Below are 27,132 nucleotides of genomic sequence, written 5' to 3' on the forward strand. Positions count from 1 at the left end.
TTTGTTGAGAAATTAAGAAGTTATGGAAATCAACTCATGTTGATGAACAATTGGTTAGAAGCACTCCTCATAATCCATACAAAAGTGCACTAAGTGTTCGCAGCTAAAAAATAAATCAAAAGTCTAGCGTGCGCTGCCACATTGCACCTAGCACGGCAAGAAAAGGCACCACATTATATCTAATTTCAGGGGCCTGGGAGGTCATCACATCTCTTGCTGTAGATCACTGCCTCAAGGAATATTATTGTTGGTCTAACCCAGTCACAGATTTTTTAAACCTATTCTTCGACTAAGATTTTAGGAAGTGTGTTTTTAATTTTTGCCTACTGATACCAAAATGGATTTTCTTTAAAAAAAATGACTTATTGTTTGATATATTCTGCAGTGAAACTGAACCTAGGCACACTCAGCACCCTATTGCAAATATCACCGCATCTACAAGGCACAATGGGTACTGAAAAATATTCAGCATGTTTTTAAAAGTCAAAAAATGCTGCATAGTGAAGTAACCCATCTAAAATTCCTGTGTCGCTTAAAGTACCCTGCACGCCTTTCGTCTCTTTTGACAGATCATATTTCAGTCACAACGTACAATTTGATAAACTCTTAGATCATCAGATCACAAAGACAAATATTTTTCTAACACTTTGACGCAGCACATTATTTACCAGGCACACATGCACATATTACTTAAAACTGTATGACATCCCTTTCTCCTGAAAGTCATTCACTATATGGTGAAAAGACAAATGTCCACTCAACCAGTTGTAGAGGGGAAAGCAACGCCTGAACTGAACTACTCATCCGCTCATCACGCATCTTTCTGCAATATGCGAGAACCCTACCTTGGCTCGCTTTTTTTGCTGTCCCTGGTTTACGCCTCGCTTCTGCGTGTGAAACAGAATAAAACACATTGTCAGTTAACAGTTGAATTTTCAGACAAATATGACAAAAGAAGCAATTTAGACATGTGAAAAAAATCCAATTCATGTTTCAATTTACAAAACCTTTAAAACGTTTTCTAAATATATGGGGGAAGACTTTTGAAGGTAAATTGGATAGCTTTACATTCTCCTCCATTCTGCAAATCCTTACAAGTATGACTTGAATGCAAATTGCACAGTATTAGCAACAACAGTGCAAGAAAATGGAAAGAAAATTACAGAATAGGGTTTTTCACATCGGGTTGTTAATTGTGGACTCGGTTACAATACATGTCTTGGTGTATTGTTATTTTCTTTCCATTCTTGCTTGCATTTACTCAAGGGCGCAAAGATGCATGTCTCCAGCTTTGGCAGACAAGGTGTAAAAGGTGGTCGAACACTGACTAACCATAGAATTAACTAACCATAGGTTATCCGATTTAGAAATGCACCAAAGCGCATCGAGGCTGCTGTCTCTATTCCAGTGGCACTACCTGGAAGCCTACCCCCCCAAACCCCATCAAATTTGAGCTAGCTCACTTCCCCCGGTTCACTTACCTGAAAGTCGTCTCCGTCCAGGCCCTCGGTTTTAATAATAAGGTTTTTCTCGCCAGTCGCTGAAGAAGATTCTCCTTCTTGGTCGTTCCCAGTTTCCTCTGCTGTGTCCTGGTTCAATCGACTTTGCTCAGACATCCTCCCAGTCACAAATTAAAACAACACGGGGTGGTGACCTAGAAGGTCAAGACATCAAAAAAAAGCTGATGTTTCTGTTTTATTTTTTATTCTAGGTCCCAGATGAGTCATTTCATTGCCGCTGACAATCAAAGCAGCAAGGTAAAGGAATGGGACCTTATGTTCACCTATCATCCAGCCTGTGTCAGTGCTCACAGAGCAGAATATGCTCTGTGGGGCAGAAAATAAATCAATTGAAGAGCTAATAGTTTAATATAAGTTAAAAAAGAAATCTAAATTTGGCAGCAAATCTCTCGGGTCAACATTTCCAGACATCAAGCTGACAGCTCCATTATTAGAATCCTAAGCCTCTACCCAAAGCCCATGCCACTTCCCTGTCCTGTGGAAATGCTGCTGGATGCCCCTGGCAGGTAGCACTAATGAAGCTATCTTAGCGCGCTCTATGGCTCTGAGCTCACAATGGACTGCGCTAGCCAAGCGCACACTGGCTTCTCTTAGGTGATGCCCATTATTATTTCCCACTCTCTGCTCCTTGCCATCCCCGGCACCTCCCCCACTGATCAGCTGTCCAATGAGACTCATGAATAATTTAGCGTTTCCACCTCCCCCACCAGCCCTCCTCCACAGCCACTGCCGCACACATATGCACACGCTCACACCAACACCGCTCACACATACACAGCAGACATGATATGAAGACAAATAACAGAGCTTGAGGGGGCATTTCCACAGTATTTAAAAGGACCATGAAACAAAGTCAGCAATTCATTCTCCATCGTGACTATCAATAGTGCAAACTCCCCTTTCGACCCCCACTATCCAGGCCCACTCTCAAAACAGTCCTTGATATTAAGCATCGGTCTTTTGATCACGTGTAACGCGATTTACTCTGGAGCCAATACTGAAATCTCAGCTTTCCCCAAAAACACATTTAAATTCTAAATGCTTATTTCGGCAACACTGCATTTTTCGCCTTGTTGCCGCACAGCCATAACACATTGTGCAAATAACTGTTCCCACCTTTTTTTTAAAGAGCACCGGCCATTCGAATATCGGTGCGACCCACACCAAATAAATTCCAGGTCGAATAGTCAACTAGATATGTGCTGGTAAGTCTCGTTCATGTATTTGTCTGAAGTTTTTGCAATGTTTTAACACATGCTGTCCAGGCGGGTCAGTGTCCAGCAGAGATGATTGGCATATATGTTAAAGACAGAGCTTTCTCCCACAGTGTTGTCTACCGCCTGGACAATGGGTGTCCAATTCGGCAACAATGCATTCTTTATAGCATGATAGATCAATGCATTGGGTGGGAGATTCGTTAAGACATGAAAGTCGCTGTTCAAGTGTATCCTTTGGTTAAAACTACCAGCGAACGACTCTTATAATTAAACCTACATGAAAAGAGTTCTCTCCCTACCTGTTATAAAATGACTTTCCCGTACACTGCTCTGTTTCCCATCTCCACACCGTGTGTGTGTGTGTGTGTGATGCTATATTTCCATCACCCAGTTATCAAGCCATTTCAAATGTCCTCAACCTTTTGAGGCAGCCCGGATTCTGTCCCTGCTGCTATCTAGCTCTGGTAAGATTGAGGCACGCGCAAACATATTACATGTGAACATATGACTCGAGGACGGTTCCCGCGGTTACCTTGAGCACAGAACGCCTGCTCCGGGTCTCGGCGTCGTCCTCCTAGCGGCTTTCGTTGCTCTTCGCGGGTACAATCCACACGGCTGGTGACTGGCACTGCCAAGCCCATGTCCCCATTAGCAGTTCAGAATGACATTCTCCGCGCTGCAGCTCCGGACTGTTTGACAGACCATCGTCAACCTAAAAAGGGACACAAAAAAGTAAATAATAAGGAACGGAAATGAGCGTAGCAGGGCTAAAGGATGGAAGAAGCAAGCGCAGATTCACATCACAAATGAACGCTTCAAGCGAATCACAGGCACAGCGTGATTCGGCTCCACCTGTCTCAAACTGCTTGCCTCTGCTCTAATGAAGGCTGCAGCCGGCTGTTCAAGTCATAACAGCTCCTACGCAGGGAGCTAAATTTAACAATTGCATTATGCGCTGAACATTACTCACTTCGGATTTTAAAAAATTTCAGCGCATCCTGGCACTCAGCTTTTTTAAACCCAAACGAAGATGATTTTTCCTCGTATAAGGAGATATTGTATCATTTTCGACGCACACAAGTGCTGCCGGGCGGGTATTTTTGCTTTTCTTGAAGTGCGCCTCTCCGTTTCGCTCCACAGTTATGCAATGTTGCACAGGCGGGGTGGCGAGCTCTTCCAAGCCGCGTCGAGCGGGCACATTTCAGTACAATGAGGTATCGCCTAACGAGATGTCACTGACACACCCAGTAATTGAAATCCTGGGTGGGGAGGGGTTTGCTGAGAGAAACAATACTGTGACAGATCTGTCCTATGTAGCCGGCTCCGGTTCCTGAGAGGACAGGAGAGCCTCTTCCCTTGCTGAGCTTTCCACGACCACTGCACATTCCCTACACAGCTCTGTCAGGCATCAGATCAACAACCCTACGCCACACCTCCCCCCACCCCCTTCCCCCCCACTAGAATGTCTGCGCGTGGAGCCCACAAAGGAATATGCAGTGAGCGGCGTAGCAAATTTGCCATAAGCAAAAAGGAAAATGGAACCCTTTCAGTCCACAATTAGGGCGAAGTGCAGCTATAGTGGGGTACAGTGGGGCCCTAAGGCTCAGGGTCCCGGTGCCACTGCACCTGCTGCACTATTAATAGCTATCCCACTGGTTAATATTTAGAGCAGCTATAGTGGGGTACAGTGGGGCCCTAAGGCTCTGGGTTCCGGTGCCACTGCACCTGCTGCACTACCAATAGTTATTGCTCTGGTTGACATTTTGTATCACCCCATGATTTTATTCCCTTTGCTTGCAATACATATATGAATTTTAACTTTACATTGCTATGTCATGAAAGTCCTGTAGCACCATTTCCAATGTAAATGGTCTAGTCCCTTTACAATTACATAGTGGTTTAATTCATATTTAATAATGGAACACATCATAACTACTCTGTGGTACACGGATGTGCCAGTGAGCGAGAGGAGAGTGAGGGGCAGATTGCTGGTGGCAGGGAGGCGAACCAGGGGAAGTGGAAGGAATTTCAGACTGTCCCAGACAGAGGTAATGAGGGAAAGGTAAAATGTGAAATGCATGGAATAATAGAAATATATTGCATTTATGTAATGACAACATCTGTTCTGTCAACCAGCATCAGGTAATTTCTCACCCGAGGAGTCCTGTCTATATTTTAAATGTGAAAGGAAAGCTTGATGTGATGGAGCATTTCATGAGGCAGATCAAATGCAGTTCTTCTGCCATCTACAACATATGACTGGTTCAATTTGTCAAAAAATGGCCATCTGCTGTGGAATACCAATTTCACACAGCATTCTGTCTGTGGTTGAGAATGATAATTTTTTGGCACGGCTTCGTATGCTCATGCCCTTCGAACTCTGCTATGGGTGTAGGGAAACTATGGATGGAGTGGAATAAGAGAAAATGTATTCTGCTCACGAGGATCACCTCAGAGTGGGATGGCATTTATTTTCAACTAGTGAACCTTATATTGAGATAGTAACTTTCAGGCACAATGAAGACTCTCCCACCGAGCTAAAGTAGAACCTTACGGGATGTACTTATCCCTACGAGGACTTGCACATTTTGTGGCGGTTGGCCACAGTGCAGGACGTTTCAGAGCTGGTCTTCATTAATTATGAAGCTATTGGGCATATCGCTGGTTCTTACATACTCACTGACTCACATCACACCACAGGTGAAGAAATAGCAGGTCTGTTGGCGATCAAATACCGCTGTCTGTGTGAGGTAACAAAAAACTTCTCAGAACCCAGTTTGTGGTGGGACCCAATGACCATGTTGTCTTCTCTATGAACAAGCAAGCACTATTACCCCTTTCAAAGCAGTAAATATTTGGTGAACCTGCACTTATACTGGACACCAACACAGATCCAGGTTTAGTCTGAAAAAATATACGTTTGTTTCGACTAAATGTCCTTGCACATTGCACATGTACCAATTGTAAACTGATGGGAAGTAATATGGCATACAACAGTCCACAATTGATATGTATAAAGTGTGCCACCATTTCTAAATAAAGCATTGTTTTAACACAAATGGGACTTCGTTATATTTGTCAGTGTGCATCAGCAATGAACAGTCAGCTCAAATGCTCTCTTGAACACCAGAATGTGCTTGACTGAGCAATAAGAAATGTAGGTGTAAATATCACAATAACACATCAGCACATTTTGTTTATTCGTCCCAATTTGCATGTGTTTTCTTCAACTTTGCTATTTTTGCATTTAATTGCTTTCACACACAATTTACCCTTCTGCCATCAAAGAGCACATGTCCTGCCGTCACCACCCATCCACAGTAGGCTGAAAGTGAATGCACATTTCAGGTAAATGAGAGTCTAAAGCATGCATGTTAAGATGACAGGAACAGTGTGTCCATGCATGGGGATGAGAATGGGATCATAAATGCGAATAACCTTTTCCAATTCACATACCGCCAAGTAAAATTGTTTTAATGCTACCTTCCTCGTCATTATGTGGCCTTCTCTTTGTCTTAGCCAATAATTACCAGGCAAGTGATTCACAGACATTCGTGCTTCCAGCAGAGGGCAGTCACATGTTCTTTAACTCTTTGGCCATTGCCTCTGCTATTTCCCCATTACTAGAGTAATCCTGAAGGCTCTGTGAAAAATATTTGAGTATTAGCAAGAAGACTGGCCCTTAGCTCAGGGACCAGCACTTGTTTGCTATTTCCTGTTGAACTATCCAGTTATCTATTGATTTAAAGGCATTCATGACCTGATTCACGACTCGGTTACAGTTGGTTGGATATAAGCATTTGTGAAATCTGAATACTGAATATTTGTACTCCATTTATGTTTTATGAATTATATGGTTTTATAGGTATTGTTAAATCTTGTAGCCTATTTTTTTGCTTATTTTATATTCCACTTAATGATATAACAGGACTTATCAAACAAATAATGAAATTGATTTGCTTTCTTAAACTCGCTCTCAGATATGAATAGCTCTATTTTCGCCTGTCAGTTGTATGTCAGAGTATCGATAACAAAATCATCTGACATAACTTTCATGACTGAACAAAATTTGCAAAAATCTTCTTACATTCGATGTAGATTTTCTATTATTAATCCCAATTCGTCAACATTTTGTAAACAATATTTAGACCATAATGTTTTTGGTAGATGATATTAAGGCCACAATAATCTGGTACCATGCCAAATTGGCTCCATTGCATTGTCCGCTCATTGCCTTTCATCAAACATTGACGCAGTTGTCTAATTTTAACAACACATGCCAGTTTTGCATCCACTTAGTCTTTCAAGTGTTCCATCTTCCAAATGTCCCTGAATAAATCAAGTATTTTTGCCTTTGAGCGCGAGTGTGAGTTTACACCACTGTACTGTGGTAGTGTGATATTTAAGGGCTTTGGGGTACACGTGCAGTGAGTAATTCACCAGTAGCAAATCCTATGAAAAGCAGGATGCACCAAACCCATAATGGATTGTAAAGGATCAGTGTGCCTACTCCCTGGGTGCCTGGACAAACTGTTAGCCCTTCAACACTGATACAAGGATGGTGGGTACCTACTGACACCTGCCCAACATCACTCCCTCTGTAAGAAAACCAAACCAGCAGTAGTTATCATGTTTTCCTTTTCTTCCACAAGAGTTGTATTAGATTTTGCCCCTCTTCACTCTGGATCTTTTGTGGCATATGCTTCCGCATTCAGGCCACCACACATCCTGCTGCCGTCTTAGTTAATAGCTGCATCCACAATCGCCAATGCATCTTAATGAAGTCAACTGGTTCACAAGCAATGGCATGCAATTAGGTCTACCCTAATATTTAGCGAGGACCAGTTGAGCTGTGTAATCCCCTAACCACTGCCTTAATGAAAGGTCTTGCAATGTCACCAGTTCCTTTCTGCTTCCACTATAGAAGGGGTCCAAGTGTAGACCGATCTCGTTTTCCATCCAACTATCCTTTATATTCGTAAGAATGTCTCTTGGGCCGCATTTCCATTGATCCCCATGCACATCTCACCGCTGGCTCTTACTGTTGCCTCACTAAGGACACATATGAAATGGACTCCTCTCCTACCTCAAGGAGGCTACCATTTTGCCCACTGCTATTCCTAGCCACTTTATTTTGGTTGTTTTATAAGGTAATTGTTTTCACTCAAAAATGCGTAATTCTGGCAAATTCTCTGGAAAATGCAATGAACACAGGAATCATTTTTTTTTCATTTCACTGGTGTCTAGGGGAGGTCTCTCACAGAGTTCCAGAGCATTGCATGGTACATCTCATTGGCTAATATTATACATTTGCCTTACTTTTTTTAATTGCAACCAATAGTTTTGACACATTATGTGAATCACAAAATGACCTTATAAGCTGTCATTCATCTTTAGAGCCTACAACCATTCACCACAATATATATCATAGTATAAGAATGAAACAGCAAATAGTGGGAGATTTAAATGGAGAAGTAAGATAGCGAGAAAGTGAAAGACAGGAGAGAATTATGGTAAGAGATTAGAATGGCAGTGAAAGGATTTAATAAAGGAGCGTGAAAGATAATAGTGCAAAAAGATGACCGAGTGAAGAAATGTGGAAGTGAGAAGAGAGTGTAAAGAAAAAGGCTACAAGGAAGTGGAGTAAGCAGCCCAAAGACATAAAACGGCCAGTGGCAGGTCCTAATATATAGATTTAGAAATATTTGCTCTAACCACATCATTCCCTTTAATGAAAACTCACTGAGCAGTACACAATTTCGTACGCATTAGCAGGTTACGATTTGATATATGTAAATTTATAAAGAGAACAATTTGTTTTTGTATGCGTTCCAGTTTAATTGTACTCAATTTATAGACCCATGAAGGATGAAAGGAAGAACAAATCTTGCTGGGATTCAAGCTCATGACCTCTTGATCAAAGGAGATGTCAGCAGCCAGCTCTCCACCAGCCACATTACCCACTGAAAGCAGAGAAGAAATGCTTTCGCAAATGGAGTCCACAGATGAAAAGATACCTCAAGCCACCCACTCTTGACTTACTAGAAAAGATAACGTTTTAAACAATTCAGCAATTAAATTACTAATATGCCGAGTCATTTTCAAAGCAATTCCGCCGCCTCTCTAGCCTGCTATCTGCATTCCCATGTGTTTTCCTTTGTTCCCCTTGTTCTATCTTTACTGCACCTATTATCTTTACCCTCACGAGCAACCATTTGCTTGTGGGTGACGCGTCACATTCCGATTTAAAACAATGTTAATCTTTTTGGCGTCTTGACTGACAGATTCCTACACACTCCAACCACATTAAAGTTAGTCACGCATGCTTGTTCAAGGCTGGGCCTGCTTCCAGGGGTACACCACAGCAGGACCAATTAACAGGGCGTATCAAAAACTATCTTGTAAAGGAATACAAGAGTCAGATGGGATATTGATCTAGTTAAGAACGAAAGTCCACATGCATCTCCTCTGAGTTTGTCAGTAGTACGCGCAGATCCAATGTCAAGGGGACACATGAAAGGCGAGATCGAAGAGGGCCCAATCACCCAAGGGCCCCTCTATATAAAGATGGGGCGCTTGGAGTCTGCACCTCCTGCTACAGGCAGACTGGAGCATGCTTTGTCCCTCAAAGCAGGTTACCACGAGGGCTTCGAAATTGTATCTGTATATTGCATTTTTCAGGGGGGTTTTCATCTATGGCTCTACTATTATAGTCATATTTGTAAAATGTGCATTGGTGCAAGCGATGAGCCCAAACATTATTTCGAAAAAGAGGATCCACTTTATTTTTAGTGAATACCGAAAAACTTTATCGTTGTTCTAATTCCAAATAATTATACTAGATGTTTTAATTCACATTTAGAGACAAGCAGCATTAGCACTTTTATGCATTTTATTTTGAAGAATACTCATTTGTTTTTGGGTAACTGAAAATGTACTATGTTGAGACGTTTTCTTTGCAATTCTTGGTCTGTTATTGAGGATACTGCTAAGCATACACCAGAATATGTGCATTACATTTTAGAACATATTACTTCACATTTTGTAAGCTAAAAGTAAAATATATATAATTAGACGTGCTAGACGCATTGTGGGTTTAGAGAACTCATCCAAGAAGAATAGAGCACACCTTCAAAATTGAGATCATCTGTCTCGCCTAAGCGGTACATATTGGACATGGCACAATATCGTGAGATCAGGAAAATAAATAATTATGCATGAAAGAATGAAAGTAATTCAAATCAAAACGGAAGAGTAGAAATGAAAGACGGATGTACCCTTGAATGGAGCGAAATCCCGAAGAAAGGGAGAACATAAAGAGAACAGGGAGATTACAGCCTTACACAAAATAGAGAAAGGACAGAGAGACGGATTTCTTTGAATTTAATTGACGATGACTAATGGGGAAACTGAAATAAAAGAACAGAGCAGAGAGAAAGAGTACGGAAAATAATGTGTTAGAAAGTAGAAGCAAAATGAAGCAAGAAAAACAGATTAATACATAATTGAGCAAGTACATCCATTAAAAAAAAGATATTATATCACAACAAGCGCTTGGCAGGATTGGGTACTGATCATTTCCCATTACTGTGGCAGGGATACGTGAAAAGAGTGTCACAATTATGGAAACATAATATACTCACACATACAGGGATGTGCACGTCAGGTAACGCTAAGGCTCTCATTATGCGCAACACTGATTGTGGAATATATATTATATACACATATGATGTTAGGACTTAAAAATCAAGACCTGAACCAAGTGTGAGACTGTTTTTTGCACCGCTCTTCCCTAAAGGAGGAGCTCTGTGCCGAAATAACTGGAAGTCTTTGAAATCGCCCCTTGGCCATATTAATTGGGTGTTCCTGGGAATATACCGGGGCAAATAAACTGTATCGCTGTCTCAATTATGCAGTTATTCCTTACAAGGGGGAGTGAGGATTATCTGTTATGGCCTCATTCGCTTACCCCCTAACAGAAGATAATTTGGTAAAAACAGCCAGAGATTAAATTGAATAATCAATTTTTTCCTAGAAAATATGCAGTTGCTAAGGAAAAGATGGACAGGTGCATGGGTTTTCCAAATATGCTGATACACACCAAAAATAATTGCTGCAGTCCATGGGTCTTAACAAGCCATTTGTATTGAACAGTTCAATTACGGATTTGGAGTCTGTGATCCCAAATTTGAGGTAGAGGTGGGTTTAAGTGACATATACACATAATCTTATCTTGATTTGTTAATTGACAAAAAAAATAGATGTCAAGAATTACAAAGGGAGCTTAAAGGTATTTGCCATAAAACATTTCATTAAACATAGATTCTAAGGTGAAGTTTGAGTTTACATTTGAGCAAGTAATCGAAGCAAGGGAAATATTGTCAACAATTGTAAAGTGGACTTTGGTATCTCAAAGCAGTATTTTGTAACAACTGTGTGAGCTGCTACATTTTAATGCACATTTTGCCTAATTTCTCACTCAAGCACTACATTTTGAAGCATGTTTTGCCAAACATAATATTTAAAAGCAGGGGAGACAGTAGATGTAGCTCCATTGTTACAAATCTTTACCATTCCCATTTCTATGCCAAGAGATATCTATGTGAATCACAGATTGTGCTTCACAGAACTAACAAAAGTATTCACAGGAGCTAGTGGGCTATAGAGTCAGGTTGAACACGAGAGTCGGCTCTGCTAGTAGAAACAATGGGCGTATGCTGCCCAAGCTAACATTATCATCAGATTTAGCTGGAATACTCCCACTTGTGCCCACACTCTTCCATCAGCCTGCCAGAACGCCCAATAGACTAATGGCTATAGGGGAGCCTCCTTCCACTGCTGGGTGGACACCTGTTGCCTGAACACCCCTTGAAGCCCAAACTTGCCTTTCAGAAAAGTATCAATTTGCAGAAATCGTTGGAGGACCTACTAGAATAATGAAACCCTTGTGACACAGACATTGCTATGCAAGTGCTGACGTGCAAAGGGGTCTTGCCAGATGATTAAAACCACCCCATGGATGCTCTTGTTCACCATAGGCATACCATGATTTCCATTGGTGCTAATGCAAACAAGGAAAATGTACATATCACCACCACCACCAACGATACCGACCACCAAAAGCAGGAATTCTTGGTTAAATGACGGAACATTGTTTCATTGTTTTCTATCTTCCAAGCTTTGATTTTATCATGAAAATTTCTGGGAAGAAATGAATTTTGAAGTACATTGGCCTGGTACGTTTGGTGAAAATTGGAAAGGATTTAGGCATTTTGACAAACTCCCTCTCCTAATTACTTTTTGGGGGGTGGATTTAGCAGTGAGTGGTGTATTTGTAAACCACTAAGGACAAAAAGAATGGCCAAGCATGAATAATATTACAGGCTGTGAAGACAATTGACAGGGGAATTGGTAAGTCTGCAACGGTTTGGGGGAAATGTTGATGTTAAACTGGGCCAGTAATATTGATACAATATAAACATGTTTTTTACAGAATTGTACAGACGAGATCCCATCAACTTTTTTGTGACAGTTATTGTCAAATAGATTTTTTTCAAACACAACTCTTAAGGGGGTCTAAGCCTGATGGTTAAAAATGTTTGTAACTGGGAGACAGTAGGTATATATTCCATTAGCAGACCCAATAATATGTTACCACAAGTACCTCTACCAGAGCACAGCACTAGCAGTAATGCCCAAATTTGCCCAAATTCCAGAATGTTCAAGTAGTGGACATTTTTAACAAGTTTTCAACAATTATACATTTGTACTCATATTTTCTAAATTCTCATAAATACCATTATGCATAATTTTAGAAATGGTTCAGATTTCAGAGGATTGCTGAAGAACATTGTTAGTCCAGTTTCCACAGTGCCACAGTGATGCACACTGATGCCCACATTTCACAGTGGCACAGTATCAAATGTCTACAAAGCTTCAGGGAGAGCATGTTTTCACCTTCTACTATTCCAGTAGCGGAATGATGCACGTGCTTCGTTTGCATAATGCGGTAATAAGGATGGTTTGCCACAAATCTACATGTATGCAGCAAGACACATACCTGCTGAACTTGCACACTGCTCCGTTGATGTACATGTATGTCTGATTTCAACGTTGAAGTGGGTTGGAATGCATACGGTCGTGATACATAACACCTTAGCAATGCAGAGTCTGCCAGGTTTTGACAATGCACGGTAATTCTCATCCCTACAGTTTCCACACATACAGATTGACAAACGCTCTGACATAGATACAGACAGAGAGAATAGCACAGACACACATGCAGACAGGCACATTTGTGGGCAGGGAAGGATTGCACAGGCAGGCCCAGGGCCCCCTGTCAGAGGTTCACCCTCGACCCCTCTTACACATGGACCTGGCATACAACTAGGCGCACCTACTCACACACAATCCTGGGACAGCATTTTATTCCAACAACGCCAAAGATTGAATAAACAAGGTGCGCCATAGTTGCCAAAGCTTCATCCCCACTAATCACTTCCCAAGTCTCCTATCTTTTTATTCGTTAAATAGTTTCTTGTGCCACTCAAATCTCTCCAAAATGACACTCACAACTGAGGAGTCACTAGATGGTTGATAGGCTTTTCACAAACCACTCCAAATGTTGTTCTCTAATCATATTTTTCCTGTAGGCATTATTTCCTATTTTTGCAAAAATATGCACATCTTAATTTGCAATCATTGCTTGAACGAACAATTTGAAGATGGGGTTCGTGCCTGCATCGAGAAAGCCTAAAGATGTGAAGATTTGCAGTCGTTCAATTGAATGGATAACAAACAACTGTGTGTGTCAGGAAGTGTAAGATTGTGTATCTGGAATTCTACTTTTAGAAGTTGGTAGTGTCTTTAGAGAGGGCATGAGACAGAATTGCCTTGGTGCCAGACCTACCTCTTACCATCCTCAAAAGGTATAGTAGGCTCTTAAATGTAGGAATAGAAGCCAGCTTTTTAACAAGGGACAGGTGATATTCTTGTAATGGGTCGGTAATAACAATACTCAGCAACGTTGCCAAACTTTGAATGGGGCAAAAGCAAAATTCTAAGCATTGCTGCAAAGACTTAAATCGGAGAGCACCAGCAATTCCCAGCGCCGGTGTAGCATTTTAATGAAACAGGGTGTTTGCTTCTCTTTTGGACTTCCATTGCTGGATTGGGTGATGAACCACCCTTCCAGAGGCCCACTAAAATGTTAATTGTACACTACCTGTCTTCTTAGCATGGGTGTTGTATTTCAATTAGGAAAGTATGGGCATTCTCAGCAGGCTTTTAGGTGCTTGTTATGGCAGACCCCGCACTTCAAAATGGACCTGGTGTTCCTTTAAGGCGACAGCACCAGCAGCACAGGCCCTTCTCAGACGGCCGGCTGTACTTTAAATGGGACAGAACCGGGACTTCTCTGCACGGCTGCTGAGCCTTTAAAGAGACAGCCCCAGAGGGAGCTCCCTTTCCAAATGTGCAAGTACCAGGAGTCTGGACAGAACTGCTAGACTTCTACATCAGCAGCACTGTCGCCTCTCAGAAGGTCTGTTGTACTCAGAGCAGCAGAATGGTGCTGTGTGTTGCAGTCTCAGTGAAGGTATGTTGGTCCATTCACATCAAAATCTAGCCCGTGTGACCTGTTCTTGAACTGGCCTACCAGAGGCTGTGACCAGCCCTGCTGAGACGTTCCAGTTCTGCAATACTACACGTATAGCAAGCCCTTGGAGCATGCGCGATGTGTACTCCTGTGGAGCGCACCAGCACACTTAAGCATGGGCGAGCTGGGCCCTGGGGCGCACGGACGTCTGTGCATTAAGGTTATGCCAACAGCAGCCCCCTCTCATCTTGCTCCAGCCTTGTCCTTGTCCCTGCCGGTTCGTTTCTGTCTGATTTGCCAGTTTACAGTGGTTTTAGCCCTCATAATCATAGGGTGGGCGATGTTTTTAACACCCTTTTAGCCCCTTTCCTTGCCCTGCCTTCACCCTCTCACTCCTGCTGGCACACATCAACAAAACCATCATCTGTGAGGCAGCTGAGCTATCGGTGACTTGGGCGAGCTGGGGAGGTGCGGGGATGTTTGAGGTCGGGGGCCAGTACCGGCTTATCCAGTTACTGACCTGAGAACACAAAAGCACCCCAAAGCTGCCTCGTTTAATTCACCACCATCAGCAAGAGCGCCATATTTCTCTCCGCCCACCGCCAGGCACTATGTTAGCATAGGCCAGCCATGCACACCACGCGCCTCCAATGCACGGTTTTCTCATATAGAGAAGAACTACAGCACAGACAAGAGTAGTCACAAATAGAGAAAACAGCAGCAGTGCTGGCCTCTCTCGGAAACACGGAATCAGAACAGCTCGGACATAAAAAGTGCAGGCTTCAGTTTCACACATGCAACCAACAGGTGCAAAAGAACAAGACACAAAAGGAGCACAACAGACAGTAGAACGGCGATCTATGCAAAGAGTGATTTTTTTTATCATATCATGCGTATTTCAGTGCAGTGGTCTTGTGCATGCAGTTCATCCTACTTGATTAAAATGTAAGCCATAGGTAGCTGGAAACAATCATTAGAGGAGCTACCACGCCCGACCCGAGGCTGGTCGAGCAGTATGTGGCAGCAGCAAGAACTAATGCAGCCCAATGTGCAACTTGTTGGAGTGTGCCACAAATTGACATGCCCACTCTCTCTGTGTCCCCCTTGCTCTTATCATGTACGCTTGCCTATTTATTCTGGCTCCCTTATTCTTATTTTTGTTTACAAATCAAGGGCTACAATTATCATTATTTAGAAAACAGCAGAACAGTACAATATTGTAATTGCCATGACTTAAGGATGTCATAATATCTCTCCATTTGATGGGGGATGCCGTGCCAGTCAGAGGCGTACTGCAAAAGAGCGGTGCACCCTCCCACCCCTTACAATCTGACGCGGGGGCACCACTGTCTTCCATATAACAGATATTCGGAGCTTTGGACCGAATGAATGGGCACCCCTGAAAAGTTGGGGGGCCCTTAAGTTTTGCCCGTCCCCTAGGCGCAGGGGCTGCCGACGCCCGCATTCTGCCCCTTGCCTTTAGTTCTGGACGTTCATTTAAAAAGGACCGGCGCATTCTGGGATGTGTAGTCCCATTGTGTAATATTTTGATCCTTTACTAGAGAGATAATGCAACCCCAATCATCACTGAACAAGCAAGTGTGAAAGCTTGCCCTACTCAACGCTCTTATCGCGTGTATGACGCTATTATATGCTGGCACGTAAGAAAGGGCAACGAACATGTACTGCTTTTTGGATTGTATTTTGATATGTTTCTAAGTTATCGTTTGGTGTAGGTGCACAGCTTGTGGTTATGACTAAACGGGCAGTCTCACCCAGGTGAACGGGCAGGTTTTCATGCCACACAAGCAGTATTGTGTTGTAGGTGAAGGTGATCGCGTTGCACAGGGCACACCGCAAAATCAGCACCCTCTTGGATTTGCTTTAGTGGGTCGTTCTCCGGAGACTGTCACAAGCTGATCAGCCAACTGAAGGAAATTGAATTTGGAGTTGTTTTGAATTTGATTTCCACCGAAACTCCTCCCCTTGATGACCCACGCACGAACGTGACTGATAAATGATTGCTCGGCTTTTAAATTGTCAATGCACTACTCCAAATAATCACACGTTTTTAAAATATGCAATGGCCACGCGAAGTGAAAGCCCTGCCCTTGGAGGGCACCCAGGAGCAGAGATGCCACACAGAGAAAATGGACTATGTCAAGGTGGGGGAGAGGGGACAGAAGTCATAGAGCCTGGCTGGTGGTGAAATCAATGAGGAAAATAGACTCTCTCTGGAAGCTGGGCTCAGCCTGCAGCGTCGGCAGTTCCTCGCGCTCCTCTGTGCCTTGGAGCCTTGCGAGCGCCCTGCCCACACATGCCTCGGGCTAGCTTTGTACACACAGACATGCTCACCCCCACTCAGCGCCACTGCACAAACCTCTGTCACCGGAGCTGCCTCCCTCACTCCCCCACGGTACACATAGTACTCTCTGAACTTACCAGCAGTGTGAGACTCCCCGTGACTCGGCTCTGCACAGTTCCAGCTGATGCTCAGGGGGTGTCAGGCCCAGGACAGTGGCGGCGCCGGGGCGCCCTGTGCGCACAGTTACGCCGTGCCGAGAAGGGAGTGCAATGCAGCCCTTGGGATGCCGGCAGACAGACAGCTGATCAGTGGTCCGATAGATGCTGCTTTTCGTCAGATAGTTCTTCTCTCTGTGCTCATGCGTATACTCTTTGGTGCGCATGCGTATAGTGTAAAAAACGCACGCTTACACAAAAGCTTTTACGAATGGCACGAAACAACGACCACCGCAGCAGCATGTCCCTCTGTGGGCCACCGGGCTGGGGCTGGTCGGAGCTGAGCTGTCGAGCTCGGTGGTGAAGAGAGAAAGGAGGGAAGAGGCAGGTCACTGTGGTATTTATGCCGCTTCCTACTGGGCGCAAAGTGCGTCTAAATGAAACGCAGGGTGGACAGCGGCAACTGTTCTTGCTGCGCGCTCTGCCGCCCTTGTAGACTAAGCGGAGGTGTCAGAGGTAAGGCATGAGAGGGGGCGGGCTGCAGGGTCTGCAGAGAGCACATTCTGTGCCCGTATGCAGCCCTGCCCGGGGCAGTTGACACTGACTGCTTTTAGAGCGTTGTCAGAGTGAAAGGAGCACGGGGTAGGCAGGGCGGTTTCCTGGAAATAAGAAGCAGTGGTAGGGGGGAGCAGAGAGTGCGCGCGTGCAGGAAGTGGAGGAGGCCGATGGATTTCTGCGTCCCGCACTAAGACCTGGGGGAGGGTCGGTTCCTTGAGATGCCGGCTGCTGCCAGACTGAGTCACTCTGCCAGGGGGTGCCCGGTCCGCAATGCACTAGGAACCTGGAAATCAATCTCAGCATCATGGGTGGTGGCAAAGCGGAGTTCAGTCCGACAGAATTCGCCAATTCTTTCAAGCAAGCTATGCACTGATTAATTCCAAAATTGCAACCAGAACTAAGAGATTCGTTTTCCAAATCTACATCGCAGTGTATTTTTAAATTCAAACTTAAAATTTCTACAGCGAGTGAAACAATAAAGAGTGGAATTGTTAGAATGATAATATTCAGCACCTCACCGCAGGGAGAGTGCTCGGTCTGGGATGGCCTTTTTTTTACCACGGCGAAATGCGTGACTTTCTTATATCGCTCCAACTTCAGCCTGAGTTTTGCATCGATAGATGCTAGTATTTGCAAGGGAACCAGACCCGATAACTAATTGACAGGGGCATGCCCCAGGTCATGTAAACAGCTACACCAATGCCAGATGCCACGCCAGGACCTGGGAAATTTGTGGTATGGCCCCAAGCTCCAAGCGAAAGATCTAGGTGCAGACCTCAGGACCATGCATACACTAGCGCTGCACTAGACTGTTCGGATGTAGCGCCTCGATCCTATAAAAAAAGAGTTACAAGTTGGGCAGGAGCCCGATCAGACGGGAGTAACCGAGCTCCTGCAGCCCATGCGGTGCGAAGGGCTGCTGTGTGTGGGGGGTGGACGCCAACTCATCACTGAATATCTCTGAAATATGGGAGACTCAGGGACCCTCCATCACATTCTGCGGGGCATCATTTTGCTTTACGCCACTGTGATTAGCATCAACAAAGCACAGTATTGTCACTTATTCACATAGAAAGTAATATCGTAATCACGTGCACATTTTCAATATTTGATCTATTTCGCAGGTAAATCACAGGTACAATCTTTACAATATAGTTAAATATTTGTACGCAAATATTTGCATAATATATATAATGCACATGTTCATCGCTAATCCTCGTACTCATGTCTATTTCTTTAGCTCTCAACACAGGGTGTCACTCCTGCCTTGTTCCTCATCCATCAGCAAGTCAGGGTAGGAAGAAGAAGCCCTATCACTTCCCTCCTACGCATCTTGTCATCTTTGAGCTTCTTTAAGAGACAGCTGTATATGATTGTTGGACGTCTTTTAGAGATGTTGTTCAGATATCATCATTAACAAGCTAGAGAGGCACTGATTTGTGATTCTAGAGCGTCTTTCAGAGCTGCCAGTGTGTCAATGTTAATCATGGTTCAATGAACCCATTCTTTGAAAGGTTTGCACATCCTTGATAGATGCTACTGTGTGATAGTTAAACATGTTTGAGAGATGCTGGTCAAAGACTGGCAAATATCATTGAGAGATATCATTTTAGCCTCTCATTAATGAATATCTTCGAGGGATTACGCATTGTGATTCGTTGGATATCTTTGAGAGGTGCTTACCTATGATTGTAAAACATCTTCAAGGGTTGCTGCCGCGTGAGTGTTAAACATTCCAAGTCCACCTGAAATTTCAAAATCGCATTACAAATATAGTTCTTGGCCATCCCTACTACCCCCAATTTTATATGTTTTGTCCAAAAATTCCATTTCCCTGGAAGCCAAAATATATCTTATTCTGCCCCAGCCCTCATCCGATGAACCTGAAGACACTGACATAGCACATCTTTAAAGTCCATCTTTCAGAAGTTCATAAAATACACAAATCCGGCTGTTAAGCAGTTTTCATTTTAATTGGTGAGGGGATAGTTGGCCCTCTTCTTTACCAGCTCCACCCCATTCTACCACTGTTGCAAAGAATATGGGTGTCAAATTTGGCTCTCAGCTCTCTTTTCGTTTTCAGGTTTCTTCGATAGTAGGATCTTGCTTTGTGTTATTGTAGGCTTTAAAGAAGTTTGTGCACCTCCTTCCCTTGCTCTCACGAAAAATTGTGTTGCATGCCTCTCATCTCTTCAAGAATGCATTATGCCAATGTCTCGTATTTAGACCCTCCAAAATATATTATCAGACACTTGCAGGCCATATAGAACTCAGCTGCGTGTCTGATCCTTAAATTGCACCGGCAAATCTCAGTTTCTTTCCTTTTCAAAGCCCTTCATTGGCTGCCAGTTGTCAGGAGGATCCTTTGTAAGTCCCTGCTTTTGACTCATATGTCCCTGTATTCCTCCGGTACATGATATCTGGCAGATAGGATCCAGTTCTACCATCCACCTAGTGTCCTCTGTTCTTCTCGTGTCGCACGGGCAGTGGTAACTATAGGACAACAGTCTCAGAGTGGTGGTTGCTCCTTTATGCTCTGGCTTCTAATGCATGGAATAGACTCCCATCTGAATTCTGCATGGTGCATGTGGAGCCATAGTTTTGAAATAAAATGGAAAACCTGGCAGTTTGGACAGGGCTAAAACGTAGTTGGTTTGATACTGTTTTTTTCACAGTGCAGGGACGCTCCTAGGAGCAGCCATACACTCTATACATTCATTCCTTCATTAGTTTGTTCATCCATCTATCCATTCATATCAACATATGACTGATTGCATCAATGCACATCCCTCGTCATTGCACACCTGCACTTGCTGACAGAAAGTTGAATTAAAATAAAGCACAACACGTTGGAAGCCACCACGCCTAACTTACATTCAATGCAAAAATAGCGACCGGTACAGCAAATAACCAAGAGACAATTATCATTTCAACAGACCAGAGCTCTTGCCCCAAAAGGGCCAGTGAGAGCATATTATGATGAAACACAGAAATGTCAACAGTTTTTGTACATTTATCTCTTCATACATGTCTATGTCACATGAACACAACCGAAACTTCTTACTTTCAGTGAAAAGCATCTAAAGAGCAGGTGCCAGACCTTCTCATGGAGAAAATGCGAGATGTCCTTGAAGCAAGAAGATGTAACGGAAAAGCACACTGGTGACTTCATTAATTTTCTAAAATCAAGCTACTGTTTGCCAACATCGAAAGCAAGGCTACTGTTCACCGCAAGATTCAGAAAATGTACAAATGTACTACCTACGCCTTTAAGCCCACAAGAGCCATGAAACACAGCAGACATACAGATTCTAAAGGACACTCCAGATTAATGAGCAAACAACATTCATATTTGATTATACAATATACTAATGCACAATGTTATATACAGATGCAAAAAAGACATTGATGTCAAAGCAGTAGGAATATAGGATTATGTATTCACAGTTGCAGGATCAGCTCCTCATTGTGGTTACCATGGTGACACCTCTTAACCACAAGTAAGCAATGATGGAAATGGAAGCAGACGAAGAGCAGTAATAAAGAACCACTAATGAAACTGAAAAGATACAAGAAAAATACACTAAACAAGTGGATACCTAGAATTCCAGGATCCTGCAGTACAGTTGAATTAGGAAGATCAAAACATGACATATGACCTGAGGGGTAAAGTGTTGCAGCCTAATCCCTGTACATAGCTAATCCCGTATTGAACATTTTAGACCTACCCATGTCTGCCTAGAGTTGTGTCTGGCCATAAAATGTCTGTTGTCTTGTTTCTATGTCCTGCTTCTTCATGCCCAGTGAGGTCGTAAGGTTCCAGCTAAGTGTTCTACTGATGTAATTTGAAATATCGGCTAGGTCTGGGCCAAATTTAAACGACACTGGCATAATTTGCATAGATTTGGGGATTTCACATTATGCTTGCCATGTAATATTCCCTAAATAAAGACGTCAACTAATTATGTTGACATTTGTGGTAAAAATGAACAATGAAATGCGCTATTCGCAGTAAAGCATGCAAACAACAGAACACATGTGGCTGTTGTAGGAGGTGCTTTGTTTAACTGCATCATTGTGTAAAAAGTTGATATGAGGAGACATTTTACACTAAAATGTAGCACAAAATGATGGATTTGCATTTCGTGCAGTTATGCATAATTTCATATAATTTTTCAAAATTAAACAAAAGCAAATTACCCAAATTTCACAGACATTTAATTTGGAACAAACTGTCTGGGAAGTGAGGAAATGACATCTAGATCCAAGTGTCAGCATTGTTGTTGGCTCTATCGCCTTATCCTGTGTACCTTATTGTGCATGTGTTTCCACAACTTTCTCCACTTATATCTGCCTGCTTTCGGTCATCTTTTCATGTGCTTACTAAAGTTCTGTGTAGCAATTGGATATTGTCTAAGAACCAGAAGCCCTATCATCTTAGGCTACCTATCCAACTTAAGGCCTACTGCTATCTGAGCTCAAATCTATAAAGTCCTGTTGAGCCTGTAAAATGCCGCTTTATGACCTATATTCTCTGAATTTCATTTTAAGACATAATGCGCTTAACCTGGCGCTGCCCTCCCTCACGTAGCAAGCACACCACACTTAAAGGACAAAACAATTGTCAAAAACACATCCTTCATCTATGCTCACCCATATAGCTTGGCAGAAAAAGTGGCTGGTAAACTGCTGGGGAGTAAGCACCGTCCTCAAAAATGGCATAAATAGTAAGCGAAGTTACTGAGCCTGACTTCTATTGAGAGGGTTTGTGGTGGGTGGGGGGTGCTCTGGGCTCCCTTAATACACAAAAAATAGGGACATATTGAATATATTATGGCACAGTTAAAAAAAACAGACATTGATTGAAAACCTAAAGAGTCCTAAGGAACACAATTTAAATATTGTATGGTTGAAAGGATGTGTATGTTGTACGCATGGCATATGTGGAAGTATATTGGTCGTGTGAGCAATGACCAATAACTTCTTTTTGATGTGTCACTGTAATTGTGTATCTGCACTTATGCACCAAGTGGGCTGAGGCTCGGGAGAGTGCTGCACATGTGGTTGTGCTACCATCTGTGCATGAGAGATGAGTATGAGCTTGGGGCCGATGACCTTTTATAAACTATGGGGCCGATTCCGATGGCCGGTTGGACAGCTGTCTGTAGCCTTACCGTGCGACTGACACGTACCCGGAGCCGGTCCATCCTGTAGAGTAAGTACGATGCGCATAACTGCCAAAAACACGACCAACACGTAGGCTGTGAATCAAGCCCCATTCTCCGTCCGAGCTGTAACTCCTAAAGAGGAACTCAGTCGCCCGGAAGCAGTATCCATAGCAGTTTCCGGCATGACAAGTACGATGTGTACTTCCTACGTGCCGGACTGGTCGTCACGTACGGCACGTCACAGCATCTAGAAAACAAGCATATCAGCTACGATTCGCGCCACAAATCAATACACGGCTACGAGACGGACCAGCTTGCTGCGGGTACAAGACGGAGCAACAAGCAGCATGTACGACACGAACACATCATGGATCCCATCGCGCAGGTCACTATGACCAGATCAGTGACCGACGCCGGTGGCGCAGACGGTAAGTCAGACACCTACAACACAAACAAATGACACGTACACGCAAAATGGCACACACACACAGGGGATCCACATCCTGGCCGCTAACAACAGCCCACCATAGGGGTTGCATGGCCAGCACCACTAACACCCCTACCCATAGGGGGCCTGTTGCCCATCACTACTGCCACCCCCACCCAAAGTGCTTATGTTGCCCATCACCCCTGCCACCCACACCCATAGTGCTTATATTGCCCATCACCCCTGCCACCCCCACTCACAGGGGACCTGTTGCTCATCACCCCTGCCACCCCCACTCACAGGGGACCTGTTGCCCATCACTACTGCCACCCCCACCCATAGGGACTATGTTGCCCATCACCCCTGCCACCCACACCCATAGTGCTTATGTTGCCCATCACCCCTGCCACCCCCACTCACACGGGACCTGTTGCCCATCACCCCTGCCACCCCCACTCACATGGGGACCTGTTGCCCATCACCCCTGCCACCCCCAATCACAGGGGACCTGTTGCCCATCACCCCTGCCACCCCCACTCACAGGGCTTATGTTGCCCATCACCCCTGCCACCCACACCCATAGTGCTAATGTTGCCCATCACCCCTGCCATCCCCACTCACAGGGGACCTGTTGCCCATCACCACTGCTACCCCCACTCACAGTGGACCTGTTGCCCATCACCCCTGCCACCCCCAGCCATAGGATGGGTGATGCGCAACACATCCGGCATACGCAAACATCAGGTATGTCTGCAAAATACATCCCCCATGACATCATGACAACAGTGTGTAGTCTGTGACAAATGCCCACAACAGTGATTATGGCTACGAGCATACAATGTAAGTAACAGCACATGTGTGACCAACACATGAGTGTGACATACACAAGGCAAGCATCACCATAGCACTGTGGCAATGTAAAAAGAACACCCCCTCACTGTGTAGAGCAGAAGTTAAGTGGGGGCTCACAAATTGCAGCAGATGTGGAGCATTTTGGTGATGGGGACCAAACCCCCCTCATCACAGTGACCAAAAGGTAAGTGTCATCATGGTCAAAGCTGCAAATAACAAACATCATGTATGATTCCTGCTCCCAACACATCAAACACTTCTGGGGCAAACTAGTGGTTGTGTCCCATACACACAGAGATGTGGTGAGGCTAACAGTGCTGTGAAAACATAACACTCTCGGCCATGAGCAGACAAGCACCACACATGGGGGCTGACAATGCACACAGCGTACAATGACACAACAGCAGAAGTGAGCATGACCAAGCATGCACACATCTCGAAAATAGACACACCAATCAAAACAACATGTGTAGACTGTAGATGTCAGCTCACAAACTCACATTCCATGCCAGCAATGGCAACCAGGATGAATGTGCACAATGATGTGAAATGACTCAAAGGGACAGCATGCAAAATCACAGAAACAGCATCCAGACCAAGGCCCACAATAGCAATACCAATGCACTGATGCAGATGCACAAACAGGCAAACTCACACTGCACATCAGACACAACATGTGTGTGTGTGTGTCACAGTATCCCCAGGCAACTACACAACACATGAGGGGGACTGAACCACAGTGACACAGATGTGTACACAGTGCCATACAAAAGTAAACCATCATTGGGACACCCTCAGTGGGCAATCAGGCATTGGGAGATGAGAGGAAGCACAACAGACACATGTGACACAAGCTGGAATGAACACCAACTAACACAGCAAGAGACTGACACACAACACCACTACCCCCAGGGACCAGACAGTGGGGTGACACAAGCATGCATGACACCTCCACTGTGATGACAAAGGCAGATGTCGTACAAACTGGGAAACTCAGACATGTGTCCTGTGCCACAAACATACATCACACATACACAAACACAAATCACTCAGCATGGCCCCTCATCCATGGACAAACGGGAGCTAGGGGACCATTCATGCAAACATTCACATCAGTCCACCCTCAACACCACACACCTGAACTGCAACAATGTGTATCTGTGAAGTCCACATGGACAGGTGACATTGCACATGCACCCATGACAAACACAGGAATGTTGGCAGGAACTAAGGTGCACACACACATCACACAAGGACTGTTTACAACCCTGGGGAATGACAGACACACTGCACAGTATGCGGTACATGGCCATGACGTCAAAGGGCATGTAACCTTCAGAATCCCTGCCACAGTCCCAGGACTAGGCAGATGCCAAGGAGAAACACAACCAAAACCAACACTGGAGGTAGGCTGGAGGCAGTAAAGCTGAGCCTCAAATGATATTTAACAATACAACTGCTAGTACTGCACTAAGTCTTAAAACTCAATTTCTTTTGTGAGGACACATCTTGAAGGGAAACAAAAAGTGTCAAAGACCTTTCTTTTTCTTGAATTAATCAATATTTTTAATTATTTGAGTATTTTAGCCTTCCATTTGCCAGGACAATTCAGAGGATAAACAAACAAACAATGGCAAACAGTTTGTGATAATGTCTCCACACCATTCAATGATTCAAATCATCCATACTAGTCACACATACCGTCCATTCTTATGGATTCATTCAAACTCATACATTCATTGTCTGATGGATAGACTTCAACATCAAGGAATGCAATCTTGATTTGGGAATGATTCAGACTGAATTTAATGTCTTCAGTTCTATTATTTATCCAAAGGTGGAATTTTTGTAGATTCTCAAGGGAACCAGTCCATGTCATGAAAACATCGTCGATGTAACGAGTCCATTTACCGATGTTATGGGTGAAGGGATTATCATTATAGATAAACTTCTCTTCATATTTAGCCATAAAGAGCACTGCTAGTTCTGGTGCAAAGGGACAACCCATTGCTAATGTCCTTCACACCAAGAACGAGATCTTAAAAGTAAGTCAGAATTGCCCAATGTACACAGCCTGTTTGAAACTTCAGTGTGTTTGCGACTACACCTTTGTTCCTATGTTCTTTCACTCAGGCTACATCCTTCTACAACACGCTTGACTTCTACATCATTTCACCTAAGGTAATTTATTTATACTATTGCTTGATTGCTCATAAGAGGCCTAGGGGTCCCAACTGTTTCACTCAAACAGGCTTGTTTTTTTAAATCCACAGGTCCTGATGAGAGCCCCAGCTAATAAGGGGTCTCGAAACGCGTCGACCTTGTGAAGCGACCACAAGAATTTTGAATTTTTGGTTAAAGAAATAGTTATAGATAATCATCTTTCCCAATGTCTTTTCTTTGTGGTCCTAACAGAAAGATTATAAAACATGTTTTCTAATTTAAAACTTCCAGATTGAACAGCACGTATGTGAATGTATGAGTTTGAATGAATCCATAAGAATGGACAGTATGTGTGACTAGTATGGATGATTTGAATCAATGAATGGTGTGGAGAAATTATCACAAACTGTTTGCCATTGTTTGTTTGTTTATCCTCTGAATTGTCCTGGCAAATGGAAGGCTAAAAAACTCAAATAATTAAAAATATTGATTAATTTAAGAAAAAGAAAGGTCTTTGACACTTTTTGTTTCCCTTCAAGATGTGTCCTCACAAAAGAAATTGAGTTTTAAGACTTAGTGCAGTACTAGCAGTTGTATTGTTAAATATTATAAGGAGAAACACAAGGCACCCATGCTGACACCTGCCAGCATCGCTGCCGTGAACCCGACAAGTGGGAGCAGTCACACACACATACAAATGTCTCAATCACTGAAAACTACCACCTAGGGACAACTACATGATATTGCGAACAAACAAGTGCCTTGAGGAACCCTGACTGTGTCCCATCTGTGTCTGACAACATCATCACCACTCAGAACTGACAAATCCCAATGATGATACACCAATTAACAGTAGTGTGTCATGCACCCAAACATCTGGTAGCCCATTGGAAAAGTAGTGGGATGAACCCAGCACCACTCAGCAAGCATCAACAACAGGAACATATCAAGGGAACCTTGTCTGTGTATGAACAGGGATGTGGACACACACACATGCACATACAACACACACCATGGGCCCAGGCAATGTCACTGGACAACACACTAACTTGAGGGGACACAACTCCTGTGGGAGCCCAGCTGTGCCAAACATATTCACCGCAAGTCCCACTCGTGTCTGCAGAACACTTGGCCAGTCAGCCATCAGTTACCACACAATGAAGGCTCTGGT

General features: G+C 43.7%; 1 protein-coding gene across 6 annotated transcripts in view; it reads right to left on the reverse strand.

The window, feature by feature from the left end:
* The window catches only part of ARPP21 (cAMP regulated phosphoprotein 21), a 345,287-nt gene extending 327,871 nt beyond the window's left edge, over positions 1–17,416 (reverse strand). For 3 of the 6 annotated variants that reach the window (XM_085607568.1, XM_085607567.1, XM_085607562.1), the window contains exons 1-4: positions 16,776–17,411; positions 3,270–3,449; positions 1,482–1,654; positions 846–887 (exon numbers count right to left, since the gene is read on the reverse strand). In XM_085607568.1, coding sequence (XP_085463694.1) covers positions 846–887; positions 1,482–1,616 — 177 coding nt within the window. In that variant the 5' untranslated portion in view covers positions 1,617–1,654; positions 3,270–3,449; positions 16,776–17,411. Of the gene's footprint in view, positions 1–845; positions 888–1,481; positions 1,655–3,269; positions 3,450–3,707; positions 4,121–16,775 lie in introns of those variants that run through there. The other 3 variants (XM_085607564.1, XM_085607563.1, XM_085607565.1) reach the window with 3 other exon arrangements.
* Positions 17,417–27,132: the final 9,716 nt, after the last annotated feature.

The sequence above is a fragment of the Triturus cristatus genome, chromosome 5_2, assembly GCF_964204655.1.
Source record: "Triturus cristatus chromosome 5_2, aTriCri1.1, whole genome shotgun sequence".
Classification (NCBI taxonomy): Eukaryota; Metazoa; Chordata; class Amphibia; order Caudata; family Salamandridae; genus Triturus; species Triturus cristatus.